Source organism: Notolepis coatsorum (genome assembly GCF_963971535.1).
Source record: "Notolepis coatsorum genome assembly, chromosome: 14".
NCBI classification, from domain to species: domain Eukaryota; kingdom Metazoa; phylum Chordata; class Actinopteri; order Aulopiformes; family Paralepididae; genus Notolepis; species Notolepis coatsorum.
Window position 1 is genome coordinate 36,544,570 of NC_140178.1, and position 22,314 is coordinate 36,566,883.

The window sequence follows — 22,314 nt, forward strand, 5'->3', positions numbered from 1 at the left end:
GCATAAAATAAATCCATATCTGTCTGAATATACCTGCATAATCCTTCTATATACCTACTTATACACCTGCATATAACCCATTTCACTATGTATGATAACATGTACAATAATGCTGTATATATCGTATATATATGTATTCTTACCGTATATACATATATCCACATCTGTCTGTACATACCTGCATATAATCCTTTTTGCACATCTCTAGATACTATATCTATGTCTGTACATATTCCTTATCTACTCTTACTAGTTATGCTGCTGGCCAGTAAGACGTACTACCATAGTGTCTTTATACCTGTATCACTGTACATATTAATAATACAACTCTGTACATACATCTGATTAGCACTATACTTAGTAGTACTAATGTATATATTTTATACCCAGTTTAATAATTTGTATATATACATTTGCACTCTGGTTGGATTCCAACTGTCTATTACTATGCTATTATACTTATTACTTATACTACTACTATACTATACTATACTACTACTTATCATGCTAATATGTCTATACTACTATGCACTCAAAGTGTAACAGTCAAGCTCAATACTATCTGACGAACAACGCCACTGACCCTTAGCTGCCAGAGATGTACCCCTCCTGCTGACTTGTTGTTCACAATTTGAAAGTCACTTTGGATAAAAGCGTCAGCTGCAAATGTGAATGACCTACACTGGTATTTAATTATTTTTAAAGCCCTTATTGGTAAACAACCTGTTTATATCTCCTCACTGTTAGGTTGGAATATTGGAACCTATTCAACTCGATCGAATGACTGGATGGTTCTTAGTAGGGATGTCCGATATTATCGGCCGACCGATATTATTGGCCGATATCGGCAGTAAAATGTGATATCGGAAAATATCGGTATCAGTTTAAAAAAAATTAAAAACAATAACAATATTTGTTATATATATATCCAGTGAAATTATTAGTTACCTGAAATTATTCATTTTTTTGGACGGGGAAACCCTGCATATATCGGTATCGGTTGATATAGGTTGATATCGGTATTGGAAATTAAGAGTTGGACAATATCGGAATATCGGTATCGGTAAAAAAGCCAATATCGAGCATCCCTAGTTCTTAGGGTTCCTCAAATTTGTTCTGAGCTAGGGAAGTCAGCCTTTTCCTTTGATGCCTCTAACTCATGGAATGTCCTTCAACTCACACTGAAATTGGAGGTTCTCCCTTCCCTTGGAATGTTTAAACGTATGATTTCAGACCATTGTGTGACTACCTGTAACTGTTTTAGTTGATCTTTTAAAATTATTTTGAAACGTTTTACATTTTTTACTCTGGTGTTTAAATTATTTATTTTAATATTGTTTTTATTATGTACTGTACAATCGTTGTTTCTGTAAATGAGGGAAACCTCAGATGCTTACGATTTTAAATAACGGTTGAAATGAATGTGATTGTAAATGTGAATGTGTAAATGTAAATGTGTGTGTAAATGTGAATGTAAATGTGATGTGTAAATGTGAATATAAATGTGAATGTAAATGTTATGTAAATGTTAATGTATGTGAATGTGAATGTAAATGTGATGTGTAAATGTTATGTAAATGTAAATGTAAATGTAATGTAAATGTAAATGTGAATGTAAATGTCGATGTGATGTGTAAATGTAAATGTAATTGTAAATGTGATGTGTAAATGTAAATGTAAATGTGAATGTAAATGTGATGTGTAAATGTGATGTGTAAATGTTATGTAAATGTTAATGTATGTGAATGTGAATGTAAATGTAATGTAAAATGGGTACCAGGTTTAGTGGTTGAAGTGAGGTGGGGGGAAGGTGGTTCTGAAGTGTCCTGCTGCCTATACAGTAGTTTCTTACCTATTTTCAGCTGACAGTAAGTTGCTTGGTGAGAGGCTATAGGAGTGCCACAGCCATATGTACAGGGTATATGGACATATTCTTCAGAGCCAATTCCTAAGTTTAGCATAGAAATTAGATAATTTTCCTCATTTAATTGCCTAGTGTAAACAACTCTGTTGGTTGGTTTCACAGACATTGATTAAGTCTAGTCCTAGACCCCTCTGAAAGCAATGTTTTCATCGAGGACTAGAATCGATGTCCATGCAACTTACCCTTTGTGTATCATCTCATTAAAAGATAATAAAAGAATAATAATAATAATTATTATTATTATTAAAACCAGACAGCGTGCACGTGTCTCACCGTTGATGTATGTCTGCTCATGCAGTTTGGTGATGCTGAGCAGGTCTGCCCCCTGCTGCTGGCAACTGATGCGAGCCTCGCTCCATGACAGGGTAGCCTGGAAGTTGAACTGGTAACAGCTGTCTGTCAGTGGGTCAGTGTCCCAGAATGTCTCGCAGTCATTACCTGACAATGAACGGGAGAGATGTGAAGTTAACCAAGCGAGGGGGGTGGGGGGAGCAAGAGGGAAGGAGAGAGAGGTGAGCAGTTGATAAGAGAGAGGGTTAGAGGGAAAGGATCTTTTTTTTGACCTACTCGCATGTGCCCCCCACTGGCCGGTCGTAGGGAGGATAGAAGCCCATCACGTGTCCCCTCCGATACATGTGGAGGCAGCCAGTCATTTCTTTTTCACCTGCCAGCGCGGACTCTCATTGGCGAGGTGTAACGTGTGGGAGGCTCACACTGCCCCCGCCATTTCCTGTCTTTGTTGTGCAGGCGCCCTGACTGACCTGTAGGAGTCGCTGTTTACAACGACCAGACTACCACCCATCAACTCCCCTCCCGCTGACTCTGCCAATTGAGTCAGTATGACGGCTGGCCCAAGCCGGAGGCAACGCTGACAGCCAGATTCGATACCGGTGTCTCTTGCATTGGTGACGAGCGCAATGTCCGCTGCGCCACCCAGCCCCCTAGGGAAAGGATCTTTAACACTATGGTCGCCAAAACCGCCGTACGACGTCTTTCCTCGCCATGCTCATTCTGCCAAAGACGCCGTACCACGTCTTTGATATCAATATTTCAAAAATCTGTGATCGAAATCATATTTCTCCCCCGGAGACTTGAGATCTACTGTTGAGCCCCTCTCAACTCTCCAACGGTTCAAGAGCGCCATCTGGTGGCCGATCGGCGGATCGCCCAGAGCGGAAACAGGAAATGGAAGCTGGTGCTCATTTCAATTGGGTCCGATCACTCGGTAATAGTCCCAGGACTCGAGCTAGACACAACAGATAGCAATCCGTGAATGGGCCATAGTAATGTCAATTTAGCAATACAATTTAAAAAGTTATAGCCCTGCAAAGAAGGTAAACATCCCCATAGACAAATAGAGCTGGCGTGGGATGGTTTATTCTGAATTTAAGCCTGGCGATCAAAGTGTTAAAGACATTACATTTTTTACTTTTACGGAAAGGAAATCGTTTTCAAATGTACTCGGTTTCAGGGTAAGAATAGTGTGTTTGCTGTTTTTCAACCAAATATGGTTTAGTTAATAAGGTGTTAGTCTGGATCAGCTATTTCAGTTGCATCCTGCTTAGCGCCGCCCAGGATGATCGTGATGCGTTTTTTATGGTCAATTGTTCAAATAATGCTAAGCCAAGAGATTGGAAGGAGTTCAGCAGTTTTTTAAGGAGGAATGTCAATCAAGACCAAGTTAACTTGTGATGTAGTAAGAAGATAATCTGAAATTGGCAGTAACAAATTTGCAGATTTTAACCTTTGCCAGGGATGTTATTTTAAGCCTCGTGGAGATCTGAATCCTGAGTGCATTCTTCTAATTAAAAATGCAATAAATGTAGATCTAGCTGCCCCAAATAATAAAAATTCAGACTGTAACATCCTTTATCAAATAACTAAATAAATATAGGACAATTCTAATTCCTATGTTCCCTTTAACCTTTGCTGATAGCGTTTCTGATTCTCTATCCTGTCTCAACATTATTGTGACGTTTGGGGTTTTGCTCTCACCTGGGAGCAAAAGCCCTAGCGTTGCCCAGTGGTAAATGCCCTGTCCTTCTGCCCTGATTGTCCCGATTGGTATCTGCTGTGTATTGTTTGCCCTACTCCATATGTCCTCCCTGTTTACTGATTCACATTGTCAGTCGTTCACTCACTGTTAACGTGAGTACCCTTGCTAAACGCTACCCTTATCGCTCCCGTCTTGGAGTACCATGTTTATCGTGTCTTGCTTATTGTGTACGGAACTATTATGGAGTGTATGTACTTGTGGCACGGTGGTGTAGTGATTAACACTGTTGCCTCACAGCAAGAAGGTCCAGGGTTCGATTCCCGCTTGGGGACCAGGTTTCCGCGATGCCAGGTACCCAGGTGGGGGATCTCCCAGGCCTTTCTGTGTGGAGTTTGCATGTTCTCCCCGTGCTCGCAAGGGTTCCCCCCCCCCCCCCCGATAAGAGAAACCCAATGGAAAAACATGCACAACAGATCGCTGACGCTGTCGCGTCCCTGACAAAGACGGGCAGGAGCACTTGGATTGGTCCCCGGGCGCGGTACCTCGCCGACGCCCTGTCTGCACCCGGCTGCCCTTGGGGGGAAGGACGACGGGATGGGTTAAGAGCAGAGCTCAATCGCATCTGCGACCCTGAGAAAGACAATTGCATGTGTGTGTATTCCTGTGTGTGTGTGCCGCCCATTGCATGTCGTTTTGTCATTACATGCCGAATAAAGACCTCTCTAAAGAGGTCCTGCATTATATTATACTTTGGTGAGTGCGACCGCATCACCATCAAGTGCCGTGTTATAATAATATTATCCCGTTTTTGGAGACTGGCTTCTCTCATTTGTTTTCCCCCTGTAAGTGTTTTGTTTCGTATTATCTTTTGGGAAGACTGTGTTGCCTCGCCTTTTATTTCCTCGTTATACCGGGTTGTGGAGACTCCGTGTCTCACCCTTCTTGTTTGCTACGTGCCATAGAGTTATCCACAATTTACAAAATAAAGACATTATTATTTTGGAAGCATCAACCTTCGCATTTCGTCTCCTCTCTTCCACTCTGCACTTGGGTCCAACACAAACACCCACAACGCTAACAATTATGACACACAGACAGACAGACGAAGAGGTGACTCACTCTTAACATGACAGAAGCAGATTCTCCTGTCTGAACACAGAGATGTGTGGGTGTGAGGACAGACAGACAGTCAGTCAGTTAGACAGACACAGACAGATTATTGTGATAATGTATACTATAACCCAGTGCTTCTCAAACTTTTTCTGTCAGGCCCCCCTTTGGTGGACCAAAATATTTTGGGCCCCCCCCCCTCGCCCCAACAAAATAGTCATGAAATGGGCCATGTTTAAATTTATTGAAATAACACCAATATTGTGACCTTTCAACTTGGCCCTATATTTTGTTTTCAGAGCTGTCATGGATGAAAAGCCAGCTTCACACAGATACTGTATGTGGTGCTGAATGGTATCAACACCTTAACTGCTGCATCATGAGATACTTGGTGGGCCATGAGATGAGATACTTGGTGCTCAGCACCACACTCTGAAACTAGCTCTCTAGGTGGTATCAGATGAGATTTCAAAGAGTTCTTCCAAGAGTTTGGATGGAGATGTGTCAGGAAGCTTTGTCTCAATGTTGTCTGTAAAGGGTTTTTTTATCCAGAGTAACTTGGTGATCCTTTTCTGTGTTTTATTAAATAATGATTTTCAGATTTTGAGAAATGGTATTTTCATGGAGAACAGTGCAGCTGCAACAGATAGCACTTTAGTGATAATTTTCTGTAATCCAATTTTTTTTTTTTTTTTAATAAATCTCAATGCCCCCCCTGTCATGCCTCTGAGCAGAAACACTGCTATAACCGATGGCATACAGACCCTCATCTGCACCCTTGTTTACACTGTTTATTTTTCTCATATTTCTCCTATTCAGATCTAATTGTATTGCCTATATTTATGTCTTTCTACTATTAACATGCCCATAGCTGTACCTCCCCTCCCCCCTCCCTTTCCCAAACCCCCCCCCCAAGGGGATCAATAAACGAATATCTCATCTTATCGTATCTTATACAGACAGACAGACAGAAGACAGACAGACAGACAGACACAGACAGACAGACAGACAGACAGACAGACAGACAGACAGACAGACAGACAGACAGACAGACAGACAGACAGACAGACAGACAGACAGACAGACAGACAAACAGACAGACATGTGAAGAGGTGACTCACTCTTGACAGGACAGAAGCCCCAGCGCTCATCCTTGCCATAATCATAGGTGGTGGCACACCAAAGGTGACCGTCCTCGCGTCCGATACTGGTGCAGCTGTGGAACCACTGGCCATCGTAGAGGAAAGGCAAATAGCAGGGCCGACCATGAGAGTTCCCCTGGATTGTGTAGATCTCTGGGGAGGAAACAGGGGAAAGACTTCAAGTCCCAGCATGCAGCAATTTACAGTATGGACTTCACTGAGATGAAACGCATGTTTACCCAGTGACTTGTGTAATTAAACACATGCTGGAAAACAGAGGATGATATTACAGGGAAAATAGGAAACAGGTCAAAGTGGGGACCTTTCTGGTCAGCAGAAGGTATTTTCACCAAACACCAGGAGACGTACCGTAATTGGAAATAAATGAAAATAAACAAGCTACGGAAAAGATAGCTCTTATGAATCTTTTATAAAGACAACTTCCTCAATTGGAGATTTACAGCAAATGTAGAAGAAGCTTAGGCGTAAAAATCTTGACCTCTATTCCAAAGCATGATCATCCTGATATCGCAGAAAGAAAATAAACAAACTAGCGTTGTATTGAAAGAAATCCGATCACCACCAAAATGCCCAGAGGTTTGGCCACTCTGGCCTCTGCATTCCACCGGTACAGTAGGGTGTGAAGCAAAGGGCAAAATGGAGAGAGAGAGGGGGGAGAGAGAGAGAGAGAGAGAGAGAGAGAGAGAGAGAGAGAGAGAGAGAGAGAGAGAGAGAGAGAGAGGATAGAGAGAAAGAGGGGGAGAGAGAGAGGGGGAGAGAGAGGGGGGGGGGGGGGAGAGAATGCAAATGTTACCAAAACACACACAGTACGTCCACTAAGACCCGATGGAAAGTAGGGCAGATGTGTTAAACGAAGGGGGAAAAGCGAGACAGTCCCTCCCTGACTTCCCCCCTCTGCTCCACGGCCCTGGCTGGCTGAGGTGGAGCAGCTCCACGGCCCTGGCTGACTAACGTCAGAGGCATTCCTCTCCAGCAGTGTGTTGACTTCACAAAGAGAGTGGTGAGGATTGGCAAATTGAAGTCCAATCCCACCAAATCCTCTGCCACAAAGGAGGGAAGGAAACGTAGGAAGGGAGGGATTAACAAAAAAAGCGAAGGGTGATTTTCTGATCTTAGTTTTTACAGCAGATCTGGTTTTAATTGCAGTTGGGCAAAGGATATAGGCAGAGTTTTAAATTGTTAGACCCGGTGGCGAGTGTCTTCTGACGGGAGGCCCGACGCGGACGAGCGGCAGACTGATTTCTGTAATGATCATGTGTAATAATCTGATTTACATCTGTTATTTTGTATGTTTTTCTCTCATCGTAAATATGTGAATTATTCAGTTGATGTTACTGTGCATTGGATATTATTTAAATGTTTTGTGCATCTAGAATGGGATTTGTCATTAAATTGACCATGTATTGCTTTGTTCAGACAGTGATTTAGTCATTTAGAGTTTATATATATATATTCTAACTCGAAATATAAACTGTAAATGACTAATATATATATATATATATATATATATATATATATATATATATATATATATATATATACATATATTTCTTTTTCACAAGTTTTCAGGGTCAGTATCTAAAAGCATACTAATAATTTACTGTAGAGATTTAATGGCATGGAAGAGTTTGATTTCTGCTTGACCTCTGAGTACTCGCGAGAAGGAAGTTAGTTGGAGATAAACTTCTAGAAGAAGGTTTCTAGAAGAGACAAGATGTTGTGGACAAGGAGTCATGTACCGTACTACAAGTCTGCCTGGCAAACCCTGCCGCTCTCAGATGGTATTGCCGGAGAAGTACAGGAAGATAATGAAGGTAATGACATCGCTGCATGATGACTCTGGTAATTTGGGCCTTGACAAAGCATAAGGCTTTATCAGTGATTTATTCTACTGGCTACAGATGAAGCCAGATGTGGAAGAGTACTATACGTCCTGTGTACGGTGAATAACTCTTCCTTTCCGATCCTTTCCGACGAGACACCAAAACAAAGCCTCTACCATGGCAAAAGTGCTTATGGAGAAATACTCCACCAGTGGACTATCCAATAGTCCACTATGGATTGCCAAAGAGGATGCACAGTGATAATGTAGGTAAAGACAAGGTAGAAACTTTTGAGTCGCCTTATCCATGAGTTACTAAGTGTGCTTGGGATTGAGAAATCAAGAACTACCCCCTGTCATCCTCAGGGGGATCCATCAGAGAGATTTAACAGGACATTGTAAAACATGCTCTGGACTCTGGAGCTAAACAGGAGAAAAGGTGGACTCAGCACATCAGACACCTGGTACATGCCTGCAATTGCACTCCAAATTAACAGTTGTTTCCCCCTACTAACTCATCCTTGGGTGCACGGCGCGATTGCCTGTGGATCTGTGTTTTGAAACATCCAGAGATGGCATACGACAGGAAACGTACCTCAAGTACACAACTGATACGAGGAAGGAGTTTCAAGCTGCATACAAACTTCCAGAACCCATTGCTGACAAGCAGAGCATATGGGTGTGTGGGTAGTGTGGAGATCAAAGCACACGCTACCCCCGCGGAGACCCGGGTTCAATTCCTGGGCAGCGGTACTTCTGTCTTGGTTAGACGTTCCTACGAACACACTTGGCAGTGTTCGCAGGTGGGAAGCCGGTGGGTCCTGGTCGTTGCAATAGCGACCCCTACTGATCGGTTAGGGCACCTGTTCAGCAGGGAGGGGATCTGGGGGAGATAACATCAATCGCCATGCGCGTTACGCTCTCCTAGTGAACTCCCCGCTGTCAGGTGAGAAGAAGCGGCTTGCGACTCTACATGTATCGGAGGAGCATTGGGTTGATCTACACACCCTCCCCAGATCGACAGAACGCCTAAATTGCGGAGAAATGGGGGGGGGGGGGGAAGGGAAAGAGGTTATGACCAGAAGATACGTTTCTCACAGATATTGCCTGGAGTGTTGATATGGAACTTGGGATTACAAGAGAAGCATACGTTGGTGTAGCTGAGTTAAATTTATTTGTATATTTTATTTAATGTAATTATGAGTGAACCTCTTCAAAACTTACAATTTAAGATTTATGTAGACAGTGCCTTAAATATGGGCAGGATAATTTAGTTTTTCGTAAAATCTCTAATGAGAACGTAAGGTTCCTTTTTACCTGTTGTTGTAGTTGGGGCTTTAATTAGCGGTGCACGCCCCAGGGGGCACATAGTTGTGTCTGTGTGTTTCCCTTCGAAGCTGTGAATGCTGACATGGACCAGTGAGAGAGAGAAGCATTGTGAATGCTGACATGGACCAGTGAGAGAGAGAAGCATTGTGAATGCTGACATGGACCAGTGAGAGAGAGAAGCATTGTGAATGCTGATATGGACCAGTGAGAGAGAGAAGCATTGTGAATGCTGATATGGACCAGTGAGAGAGAGAAGCATTGTGAATGCTGACATGGACCAGTGAGAGAGAGAAGCATTGTGAATGCTGACATGGACCAGTGAGAGAGAGAAGCATTGTGAATGCTGACATGGACCAGTGAGAGAGAGAAGCATTGTGAATGCTGATATGGACCAGTGAGAGAGAGCTCATACGTGTGTATGCTTCTAATGGTGCCTCGTGCCACTTTTTGTGCGTGAGGCACAAAATCTAAAATCTGATCCTGAAGTTCCTGTGTCCAGTGTGGCGAACTCTACTTGTAGGTGTAATATCCGAACGTCTGTGAGTTTCGCACACCATTAAAGCCAGAGTATGTTTGAGCGTGACTACCGTCTGAAGTCTGCTAGATTGGCAGATCGCTGGACTTCAAACCCTTATGTAGCCTAGTCAGATTTCAAACTTACCAGTGTTCTGGATGAGATCAGAAGATGGGACCCATCAAAATTCTCCATCGAAATCACCTTTTGCCTCTAGGACAGAAAGTACACCTAGATCCGGTGTCTGATACTGATACTAAACCTAGTCGGAGAGCCCTTCCAACTTCACCAAGATGAGTTGAGAAATTACAAGATATCATAGGAAACACTAGACAAGGAATCTGGGAAAGGTGAAGAAAAAGAAAAGTTAAACCAGATGATTGTAAAGAAGAGGAGTACATGAATACAGAGATGAGGAACATGACATGTGTTATGACCTCTCTGTCAGTCGATGAAGAAATACCAGAACCATTTAGCCTGGATCTGGATATTGTATGGAATGAAATGACTGGACAACCAGAGGTGATTCAGATTAAGGAATTATGCAAGATATTGTGGAGGAAGCAGAAGCGGACAAAGGAGGAAACCAACCAGTCTATTGAGACGACAGGAGACAAAAGTTACAAAAGACAAGTGATTCGTTTTCTATTCTACATATTGGGTTTTTATATATTTCTTTATATATATACCTTGTATTTACTGAATGAAAAATAAATAATAATAATATAACCTTTTTTGAATAAATGAATGAAAAAGTTAATTTTTGAACATCTATTCTCCTTATTCCTCCAAACAAATCACAGTATCTAGCTCCGTCAAACAGAACAATCATAATAAAAAAAGAGCAATGTATTTAGTTAGTTGACATGTTCAAAAAAGGAAATGAAAAAAAAAAAAGCGAAATGAAATCGGCAAGAGTTATTCCTCTCCACAAAAAGGGAAACAAATTGGAACCGGGTAACTACAGACCCATTTCCATCCTGGGCGTTCTATCAAAAACCATTGAGAGGCTAGTATATGAGCAAATAGACGGGTATTTCTCCACTAATAACATCATGTACAAATACCAATCTGGTTTCAGGAGGTCCCACTCCACAGACACCTGCCTGCTGTTCCTCACAGATTACATCCGGAAAGAGGTAGATGAGGGAAAGTTCTGTGGAATGGTAATGTTAGACCTCCAGAAGGCATTTGATTCAGTGGATCACAACATCCTGTTAATGAAGCTTAGGGCCCTAGGCTTTAATGAGGCAGCTCAGAAATTGATTGGTTCCACTTCCTACCTAACAGGGAGACAACAGGTGGTAGATATAAACGGAGTACTCTCCAGTCCTCGGACAGTAGAGTGCGGGGTCCCGCAAGGGAGTGTTTTGGGTCCGCTCCTCTTTCTCCTGTATATAAATGACCTGAAAGCAGCTTGCTCATGTGACCTTTTTTTATACGCAGATGACTCCGCCTTACTAGTGTCTCACAAAGACAAACAAGTGGTTGAGCAGACATTGAGTGCAGAACTAGAGAAGGTTAGCGACTGGCTAGGCCACAACAAGCTGTCCCTCCACGTGGGGAAGACTGAGTCCATTCTATTCGGGTCAAAGGTCAGGCTCAGAAAATCACCAGGTTTTAACATTAGAATAGGAGATACTGTTCTCACAGACAAAACATCTGTGAAATATCTCGGTTGCGTCCTGGAAAACAGCTTATCAGGGGAAAGCATGGCTCACCAAGCACTTACAAAGATAAATAACAGGACTAGATACCTAGCCAGAATCTCTCATTTTTTAGATCAGTCAGCGATGAAGATTCTTGCTGGAGCTCTCATACAGTGTCACTATGACTATGTGTGTGGCTCCTGGTACAACAGTGCCCCCAAAAGTCAGAAAATAAAACTACAGACATCACAAAACAAGCTAATCAGGGTAATACTAAGGCTACCTGCCCGAACCCACCTTGACCCATCTCACTTTGAGATCATGAGATGGCTTAAGGTGGAAGACAGAGTAAACCAGATAGGGATGTGCCTAGTTCACAGAATAGTGCACGGGGTAGTGCCAGTGTACTTTAACAACTACTTCAACCGAATCAGAGACACCCATGCATACCAAACTAGGCGCAGCTCAACTGACTTTGTGCCAGTCAGATTCAGGAGCTGTATGGGGAAGGAGTCTTTTCTGTATTCAGCAGCTATCTATTGGAATAGTCTGCCCAGTGAACTGAAAATCATAGACAATGCTGTTAGATTCAAGTCCAGCCTGAAGACATGGCTCAAAAGGGACTATACTTGACCTAGACACTTAGCTTAAGGCACCCTTGCATGTTGTATGAGTCTGTATGTATATAAATGTTAATGGTATATGTGATGTGTTGTGATGTCACGTTTTGTATGATGCATGTATTAAGCATCACACTCCCCCACCCCCCTACAAGGACCACAATGGAAATAAGCTCTGAGCTTTTTTGGGTTTCATCCTTGGCAGTATATCCTGACTGTGCTCTTCTGTCACATGTTTATTTTTATATTGTCAAATAAAGTCATTCATTCATTCAGTAGAGGGATGCTAAGCTTATTGATCCCCCCCCTTACATTTACATTTGTTCGTCCATTAATTTGACTAGATTTAAATTGTGCCATATGTTTACTCAGTTTGATGTATTCAGGTAAATTATTCCACAACTTCACTCCACAAACAGATATGCACATGCTTTTCAGTGTAGTGTGTGTGTACCATTGGTTGTTTAAGATTCCCTCTCCCTCGTTATATTCTCCTTCCCTGTCTCTGAACCATCTTTGAATGTTGCCTGGGATTAGTTTATATCTGGCTTTGTATACAATGAGGGCAGTTTTGAAATCAACTAGGTCCATACATTTCAATGTTTGTAGCTTTATAAATAAGTTATTGGTGTGTTCATAATATCCTACATTGTTGACTATTCTTATTGCTTTTCTTTGCATGATGTATATTGGCTGTAGAGTGCTTTTGTAGGTATTACCCCACACCTCCGCACAGTAGTTCATTATTTATGTGTTTTTCTTCTTCTATTTTTTCATTCAGTAAATACAAGATGAAACTTTGTGCTATTATTTCTGGTCACATAGTGTACAAATGAATAGGTTAACTAATACATTTCAATACTAACTTTATATTGAGTTACTAAAACCAGGATCATCCCCATTACATGGCCTATCATTGGTTCACACAGAGAGTGAGAGTCATAGTTTGCCCTGGACATGTTTATTATGTAATGATGAGGTGTCTCTTTCACCATTGTACCAAGTATTTGAGTTTAAAAAGGGGCCAGATGATTTACTGAGTATGTCGTAATGTGTTCCTCATATCACGAGCCTGTGGGGAAAGCATTGCACATGGAATTAAGCATTGAAAAGAGGTCAATAATAACACATTGAAATTACCAGTGGCTGTTATGTGACACTTTGGCCTGTTTGACCTTCAAGATTGAACCTGAGGATATTCAACATGTCTGAGCATAAGAGAGAGCAGGTGAAGTTTAATTTCATTCAAATAGCTTGTCACAATTTTGCAAGTTTCAACGTGCGGTTTTGGGGAATGGAGCATACAGAAGAGGTATAGGCTTTATTCAACCTGACAAACATAACCATAAGAGGTGTGTGTTTGTGTGTGTGTGTGTGTGTGTGTGTGTGTGTGTGTGTGTGTGTGTGTGTGTGTGTGTGTGTGTGTGTGTGTGTGTGTGTGTGTGTGTTGTGTGTGTGTGTGTGTGTGTGTATGTGTGAGAGAGAGAGAGAGAGAGAGAGAGAGAGAGAGAGAGAGAGAGAGAGAGAGAGAGAGAGAGAGAGAGAGAGAGAGAGAGAGAGAGAGAGAGAGAGATTGTGTGACTGGCAGCTCTCAAAAGGCTAATATGTGAATTGTGAAAAGGTATCCATTTTTACGGGCGAGATAGAAAGACACAGAGCAGCTGCAGCATAGTTTAACTAACACACTCAAGGAAGACAAAAATTACAAGGGACCTACCCTTCAGTTAGCCAGGCTTGTGCTAGGCTTGTTGTAAGGTTAGGGTTAGCTAGGCTTGTGGTGGAGTTAGGGTTAGCTAGGATTGTGGTAAGGTTAGGGTTAGCTAGGCTTGTGGTAGGGTTATGGTTACTGTAGCTAGGCTTGTGGTAGGGTTAGGGTTACTGTAGCTAGGCTTGTGGTAGGGTTAGCTAGGCTTGTGGTAGGGTTAGGGTTACTGTAGCTAGGCTTGTGGTAGGGTTAGCTAGGCTTGTGGTAGGGTTAAGGTTACTGTAGCTAGGCTTGTGGTATGGTTACCAGGGTTTCCGTTGTCCGGTAATTACCGGTTTTTGACCGGCAAAATCTGTTGAAGTCCGACATATTTAATCTCTCCGGTCATAATGTCCGGTGAAAATAAATCCCTCTAAGCACAATTTGATTTTTTTTTTTTTTTTTTTTTTTTTTTTTTTTTTTTATTATTGCAAAACAAAACTTATTAAAAGTCAGTACTCAACACACAATGTATAATGAAACTTTCAGTAAAGGTGGTTAAAATATATGCAAGTACAGAAACAGGATAAAACAAAAATAGTCAATAATAACATTTTAACCGTATACAGTGTATATCCAGCGAAGTTACAATTATATAAATGTTAGTATATAATATACCCCTAATACCTATTTTCTAAAACCCTACACACATATGCTCCAGCTCAAACCCCCCCCTCCCGGACCCCCTCTTGGATAGTACCTCCATTATCCCTCACTCCTAACCAGACACCACCATTATAGGCTAGCTTTTATTCTCTCCACCACTTCTAACCACATTGACATTTTGGATTCATTGAGCCCCAGAATTCTTGCTGTAGATATTTCTTGATATATCACATCGAGATATGTAAGAAACCACACTTTCCGGCACATTTTTTCCGGTTGAAACCAACGTGATGCGATCAGTTTTTTAGCTACTGTGATACCCGATAAAACCAATCTTTTTAGTTGTGGATTCACTGCAAACTCAAAAACATCATTCAATAGCAATACCGCGGGGTGTACAGGTATATTCCAAAATACGAGTATTGATAATTGTTGGGACACATCTTTCCAGAATGCCTTAACTGGTGGGCAGTCCCAATACATGTGCATAAATGTTCCTTCGTCCCCATTTGTACATTGGGAGCATTTGGAGTCTTGTATAAGCCCCATTTTGCACAGCCTTATAGGAGTCAAGTATGTCCTGTGAATATAGTTCAGATTGATTTGTTGATGATCCGGGTTCCTTGATGTAAGTCGGACATTTGCCCAGGCTCCTTGCCAATCAAAGTCATTTTCCAGGTCTGGTATATCCCTCCTCCAGACATTGTCTAGTTGAAGGGTTTCATACGAGGACGTTAGTAATTGATAATAAAAACCTGATACAAAACCTCCCAATGTATCTCTTTCATAGAAAAATTTGTGGTATCTGTGGTGTTCAATTGGTATGTGTAATGGAACACCGTGAGATCTCATACAAAGTCGTAACTGTATGTAAAAAAGCCATGTGGACTCGGTGAGGTTAAACTTTATGCATATTTCGACATAACTACAGAGGCCCTTGTTATTAAAAATAGCCCCTAATGAGTGTATGCCTCTTTCTTCCCATATAGGGAATCTTATAGGTCGTTTTCCCATTAAGAGAGCATTGTTATTGAATATGGGAGTGTGATTATGCCATACTTGAGGGTTAGGAAATTTCCTTTGTGTTTCCCGCCATGTCCTGATTGCATGGGTTATTATTGGGCCAAATTCTCGCTCACAATGCTTGATTGAAAGTTTAGTGTATGCTATGTCTTTCAATCTCTGTGGGGCTACTATGTTTTCTTCTAATTTTCTCCAAGATACCAAAGCCTCGGGGTCAAACCATATCTTCTTCAATGGTCTTAATGTGAAGGCATTAAAATATTGTAAAAAATCTGGGACTGCCATGCCACCGTCTGCTTTATTTCTCTGTGCGGTGGATCTTTTTATGCGAGGTGGTTTGTTATTCCAAATAAATTTGTATGTGGAGGTTTGTAATCTTTTCCAGTAGCCCTCTGGAGGAGGTAACGGAAGCATTGAGCTGAAGAAATTGATTCTTGGTAATACATCCATCTTAACTATTGATACCCTTGCCTGTACTGAGTTTTTAAGTTTTGCCCACCTGTCCAGGTCGTCCTTGATTTTGTTCTGTATTTTTGTGTAATTGTGCTTCACCGTTTGTCTTATGGTGGGAAATATTTCCACACCCAAGCATCTGAAATGTTTGACCATGGGTATCGCACCTGGGAGGGTTGTCTCTTTTATTGCACTGGTGTTAAGAGGAAGAAAAGCCGACTTAGGCCAATTTATTTTAAATCCCGATAAATCACCAAAGTTCTCTATCAACTTGAGTATAAGCGGCAATGTGTTGTTGGGGTTTTGCATGAACAATATTACGTCGTCCGCATATAAACTAATTTTATGATGTGTGCCCTTGATTACTATTGGTTCTATGTGTTGGGATTGTCTTATAAATTGTGCTAAAGGTTCTAATGATAGATCGAATAGTCCGGGACTAAGAGGGCAACCTTGTCTGGCTGAGCGTGATACCGGAAAGATATCGGAGATGAATGTGCCTGTTGTAATCCTGGCCGATGGGTCCTTGTATAGTACTTTAATCATATCAATGAAACCTTTTCCTAACCCCATCCTTTCCAATACTGCCCATAGAAACGACCATTCCAACCTGTCAAATGCTTTCATAGCATCCAGGGATAGTATCGCCTTAGGTGTGATGTCCTCTTTGTCTGTATCTAGTACATGCAGTATTCGCCTTATGTTATCATTGATCAGGCGACCTTTTATGAAGCCTGTTTGGTCCGGATGAACTAAAGACGTCATATGCTTTTGCAATCTGATGGCTAATATCTTAGAGTACAGTTTGACATCGGTTCCGAGGAGGCTTAAAGGACGGTAACTACCGCACTCAGTGGGGTCTTTGTCTTTTTTGTGAAGAACTGAAATGAGTGCGGTATTTTGGTGTTCAATGAAGCTTCCCTCTTTGACTGAGTATAAGATCATATTTAGTAATAAGGGTCCAAATATGTCCCAGCAAGAAATGTACATTTCTGATGGGATACCGTCAATTCCCGGAGCTTTGCCGTTTTTCATTCCGGATATGGCCTTCTTGAGTTCTTCTAATGTGATCGGTACTTCTAACTGTTTAGCGTCTTCATCCGTAAGTTTAGGGAGAGTAATTTGATTAAGATATGTGTCTAATTTGTCTTGATCAAAGGTCGTTTCTGAGTTATATAAATCGGAGTAGAATTCTTTGAATGTATCGTTTATTATTTTGGGTTCTGTTACTAGAGCTTGTTGTTTCCTAATGGTAGTTATATCTGCAAATTTTGCATTAATTCTTAGTCGCATGGCTAATAGGTGACTAGGTTTAGAACCTTGGAAGTACTGCTGTTGTCTAGTGCTGCGTATTTGCAATTCCGATTTTTGTCTGTACATTGCTTTGATCTCTGTCTTTAGAATGTTAACTTGGTTATCTAGTCTAGTAGAGTTGTTGTATTTTAAAGAATTAAAAAGCGTTGAGTAAAGCGTTTCCATTTCAGACAGTTTTGTGTTTTGATTTTTGCGCAATATGGAGGTAAATCTATCCGAGAAATCCTTGATCATATTCTTTACCGACATCCATAATATTCTGGGATCTTGCACCGAGTTAGCATTATCTTGTAGGAATACTGTGAGAGCTTCTTTAATTTGTGTAATGAATTCCTTGTTGTTAAGCAGCATCGAATTAAAACGCCATCTTGGGGCCCGGGTAGATAGTGTACCAAATGTTGCTTTCAGGATTAAGTAGCAGTGATCTGATAGCGCATTGGGTGTCATTTCCACTTCATATTTATCAAATATTCTCGGGGATGCAAAGACGTAATCAATTCTGGATAGTGTGTTGTGTCTCGCCGAACGACAGGAGTACTTGCGGGTCATGGGGTTAAGTGAACGCCATAAATCAGTTACTCCTGTTGATTTCGACCAATCTTTTAATGCTTTAGAGATGAATTCTTTTGTTCGCTGGAGAAGGAAAGGTAAGTTTTGTCCATCCTTGGGTTCCAAATGGCATTAAAATCCGCACCTATTATATATGAGTACTCGGGATGGTTTAACATTTCTCCTGTTAGTGAAGTGAAGAAACCCACTTCGTACAAATTCGGGGCATATACCGCTGCCAATGCAATTTTCCTGTTATTGTGTATAATCCTAGCTATAGTTATGCGCCCCTCAGCATCCGACCATACCCCTTTCAATTCGATATTTAATTTGCGTCTGACGACTATGGCTACCCCTCTAGTTCTCGTAGCAAAAGAAGAGTGACTAATATTATGGTATATGTTATCCGCTAACGTATTTATGTCTCCCTCTAAAATGTGCGTTTCGCTTAATAGAGCCACGTCCACATGTTCTTTTTTCATCAGTGTAAGCACGCTTTTGCGCTTGTGTTGTTTGTTTATCCCACCGGTGTTCCATACCATTATATTCAAACTAGCCATAGTCTATGCATGTTTTCGTGTAGTTTTTGGTAATGTTTCTGGAGTATGAAGCTACAATAGATGCACATCCAATTAATGAGGTCCCGTTGAGAGCTGAGCTTAAAAACATATATACAAATAAAAATCCCCTATTTTCCCCTCACCCAGAAAGTCGAACATGCCTGTGTTCCAAGAACACATCCTCCGCGATTGACTTTCTCCCATGGTCCACCGGATTGCCCAAACTGAGCATTGTAATCCTAATTTTCCTATGCTCATTGCCATAGGATCTAACATTTCCATTCTATTGCAATAGAATGTCGCTTTTGGTCTTACACCTTCCCTTACTGTAATGAAGTATTGTGATAAATAACCTAAAGATAAAAATAAAAAATAAAATAAAAAAAAGAGAATAAACCTTTATCGACATATTCCTTTGAACCCTCCACCAACGTGTGGGGGGAAAAAAAAGGAAAAGATTGTAGAGCAATATTGACACCTTAATGTGAAGAACATTGGAAAAGAATAATGTAAGTTAAAATATATTTAAAAAATATAGAGTAATATTGACACCTTAATGTGAAGAACATTGGAAAAGAACAATGTAAGTTAAAATATATTTAAAAAATATAGAGTAATGAGAAGAAAAAATTAAATAAAATAAAAATCAATGGAAAGATATAGATAAGGAATAAGAGACAAATAATTATCAACGTGGAGAAGCCACTAGAACCGATTTAACTGATTAGATAAGATAGAAAAGCAGCGCCTTTTAGCGCTTCAATGTGCCTTTAATGGAGTGATTACTTAAATTGTTAGAATAACCTTGCTGTGCTCATACGTTTATGTGTGGTTAATTTTAAAGTATTATTAAGGACTGATTGCACTTCATTTAATTTATTATCTGCTATGTGTATGCACACCGAATGTTATTGTTAGAGTTGTATGCTTCGTTGTCATGGTGCCTTATATTCTAGAAGGTTGTAGAATATACTAGTGCCTAGACTATTTTACATTCCAGAATGATCTAAGAGACCCAGGGCATTTGAGCGATAAACCCAGAATATTCCAGATTCTTTTTGCATTGATATTTATTTGTCCCCTCAGAGACCAGAGACTGAAATTATAATGTATTATGAATCGTATTATACACAGTACACTTTGTTATAGACGACTTGCATATCGTTTGCTACTTTGATGAACACAACAATGTCATTCCAACACTGGTGGAATGACCTCATTGATGAACACAATAAAGTCATTCCAACACTGGTATATATTTAGAGAGAGGCTTAACTGATTCCTGCATTTTCGTCATGCTTTGGGTTATTTGCTGCATTTTGATTCAGGAAATCCTCAGCTTCAAAGGGTGTATATGGACCTGACCTGCGGCCGTTAGTGCCCAAGAATGATAACAGCGCCGGATATGCTAGCCTTGGCTTGTAGCCGGCTTTGTACAGCTTTTGCATCACATCTTTGTATGGTTGACGTCGGATGATGGCCTCTCTGCTCAAATCTTCGTAGATAAATATTGGTTTATCACCATACTTCAGCTTCCCACGTTGGTTGCGAGCATATTTGATGATGTCATCCCTTGTTGTAGTTTTCCGCAGAGTGACAATGATGACTCTCGGCCCGTTGATACTTTGCCCCTGGGAACCAATCACATCGTTTTTAAGCAATTTTATTTCCCTCCGATATTCCTCTTTAGCTCTTTCCATCTCTTCTCCCATCTCTGTCAAGCCACCTTCGTTCGCTTTGACTGCTTTTGTGTTTTCTGTCACCGAAATCTCCACTGTCGTGATTCGCACGGACTGCAAAGCGACCGCTCTCATAACCTCTTCGAATTTAGTATCGATGTGTTCAGCGTGTGCGACCAACTGTTCTTCTACGTGTGCTTTGAAAGCGACCATCTGTTCTTTTATCAGGATAGTCAGAGAGTTGAAGTCGGGCTGTGCAACTGAACTGCTTGTGTCAGTTGATGTTATTGGAGCAGTGAGGGATCCGATGGATGTTTTTGCTATTATCTTCTCAAAATCGCCTGCTTTTTCCTTCACGGTACTTTTTTCTGATGTTCCTGTTATGTTGTCATCTATTGTCTCCATCTCGGGGCCAGTTGTCCTTGGTCCCTGTGTATTCTCCTCTATATTCCCCGCGTCGGGGCTTGTCCCCAACGGATCTGCCACAGCGTCGCCTGTTATTTTCCTTGAGCGTGTTTCAATCGGCGCCGTTAGAATTGCTGTGTCTTGTTTCCTTCCACCCTTTCTCTTATCCTTATCCATGTTGTCTTTTTGATATAGTTAGTAGAGGGTCTTATCAATACATACGATGTGGTCTAATCTCTTTTGGTATTGTCCAAATAAGGTTTTTAAACGAAATTAACGATAACGGGAGCGGAGCTGTAACCAATTGCGTGCGCTACATATTGCAGCTAAACCGGAAGTTTGATTATTTGAATTGTATTAAAATAGGCTAAAATTAAATAGCCTATGCGATGAACGAAACAATCATTACATTTGTTTCATCGTTGCTTCACCAAGCAGGTCTGTCTAATAATGACAACGATGTGTCAGCGCGAGCTTGCTGCTAGATTTACGAGAAGCATGCAGCTGCAGACCCACAGAACCCACCAGCCGTGCCGGCACAGTGCAGTACTCCAATTCAGCCATTGGCAATTCAGCTGTTGGGTGGGGGGCGCTGCTGAGTGGTCCCCAGATAGGGCCTGAAAACACTGCTGCTCTGCGGGTCTGCAGCTGCATGCTTCACGTAAATCTAGCAGCAAGCTCGCGCTGACACATCGTTGTCATTATTAGACAGACCTGCTTGGTGAAGCAACAATGAAACAAATGTAATGATTGTTTCATTCATCGCATAGGCTATTTAATTTTAGCCTATTTTAATACAATTCAAATAATCAAATTGTGCTTAGAGGGAATTATTTTCACCGGACATTATGACCAGCACCAAGTCGTTGGGAGGTGGAGATATACATCACGCAAACCCACGATAATGTTGCCGTCTCTCTCTGCCAAATTTCTCAGTTCTTCGCTTGATATAATTAATACAAATGTCCAATATAACGGAATTCGTTAGCTCATAAAAATGTGATTATAACAGACTGCTGTTTATTAATGTCGGGCAGACTGCCCACCGACACCTCAAGTCGGCAGCAGCACGAAGTCTCGAGGGACTTATTTTATTTGGAATATATTAATGACTGTCATAGGCGGCGGGTGAGCTTGACATTAGGGAAGGCTATTATTAGAATGGACCTAGCGCGGAACGCGCAAAATGTTACCTTTTTTTTTGGTTGCACGCAAATGATGCTGTCCAGGTTCTGATTTCATATACACACACACTACTAGGCTACTACAGCGAGCCCCACTCATTTCATATAGTGCAAATTAAGTGTTCAAATGAAGGCATCCAATAATATATTAACCAACATTGTCTTACCTTAATGCAGATAAATGCGACGTTTCGTCTTGGTGAGAAAGACCGTTCACAACTTGAATCACAAGTTGCAATGAAGGGAAAGTTTTTCGTAATTTAGATCTCATCATGCTTTGAAAACAATGTACATACAGTAGCTCTAAAAAGTTTCCACGATTTGATGAACTCGGACTCTCATCATGTCCTCTTAGAGCAAGCCCTTGTTTGCCAAGATAAAACAACATACAGCCTCAGGTGATCGGTAGTTATGCCCAGGGCCAGCCCGGTGCAGCTTCTAAATTACTTTGTTTATGCCTTGGAAAAATACCGTATATCCATTTTGCTTTTTGAAATTTGACTCAAAATAGTGCGCTGGTGTTCGCTACAAAGCGATCGGCGGGCTGAAATTCGGAACGCACTCGCAGATGTTTGCTTTACTCGGCCTGCGGGATCAGGATGATCATGTGAATGATGTGATTGGCTACATTATTTAACCTGAGCCTATGTGTGATTGGTTACTGCCTGTA

At 41.2% G+C, this 22,314-nt stretch overlaps 1 protein-coding gene across 1 annotated transcript in view; it reads right to left on the minus strand.

The window, feature by feature from the left end:
* mrc2 (mannose receptor, C-type 2) overlaps window positions 1–22,314 on the minus strand; it is a 100,616-nt gene that overhangs the window by 54,816 nt on the left and 23,486 nt on the right. Inside the window, exons 3-4 of the mRNA XM_084328945.1 lie at window positions 6,152–6,325; window positions 2,198–2,362 (exon numbers count right to left, since the gene is read on the minus strand). Coding sequence (XP_084185071.1) covers window positions 2,198–2,362; window positions 6,152–6,325 — 339 coding nt within the window. The remainder of the gene's footprint in view (window positions 1–2,197; window positions 2,363–6,151; window positions 6,326–22,314) is intronic.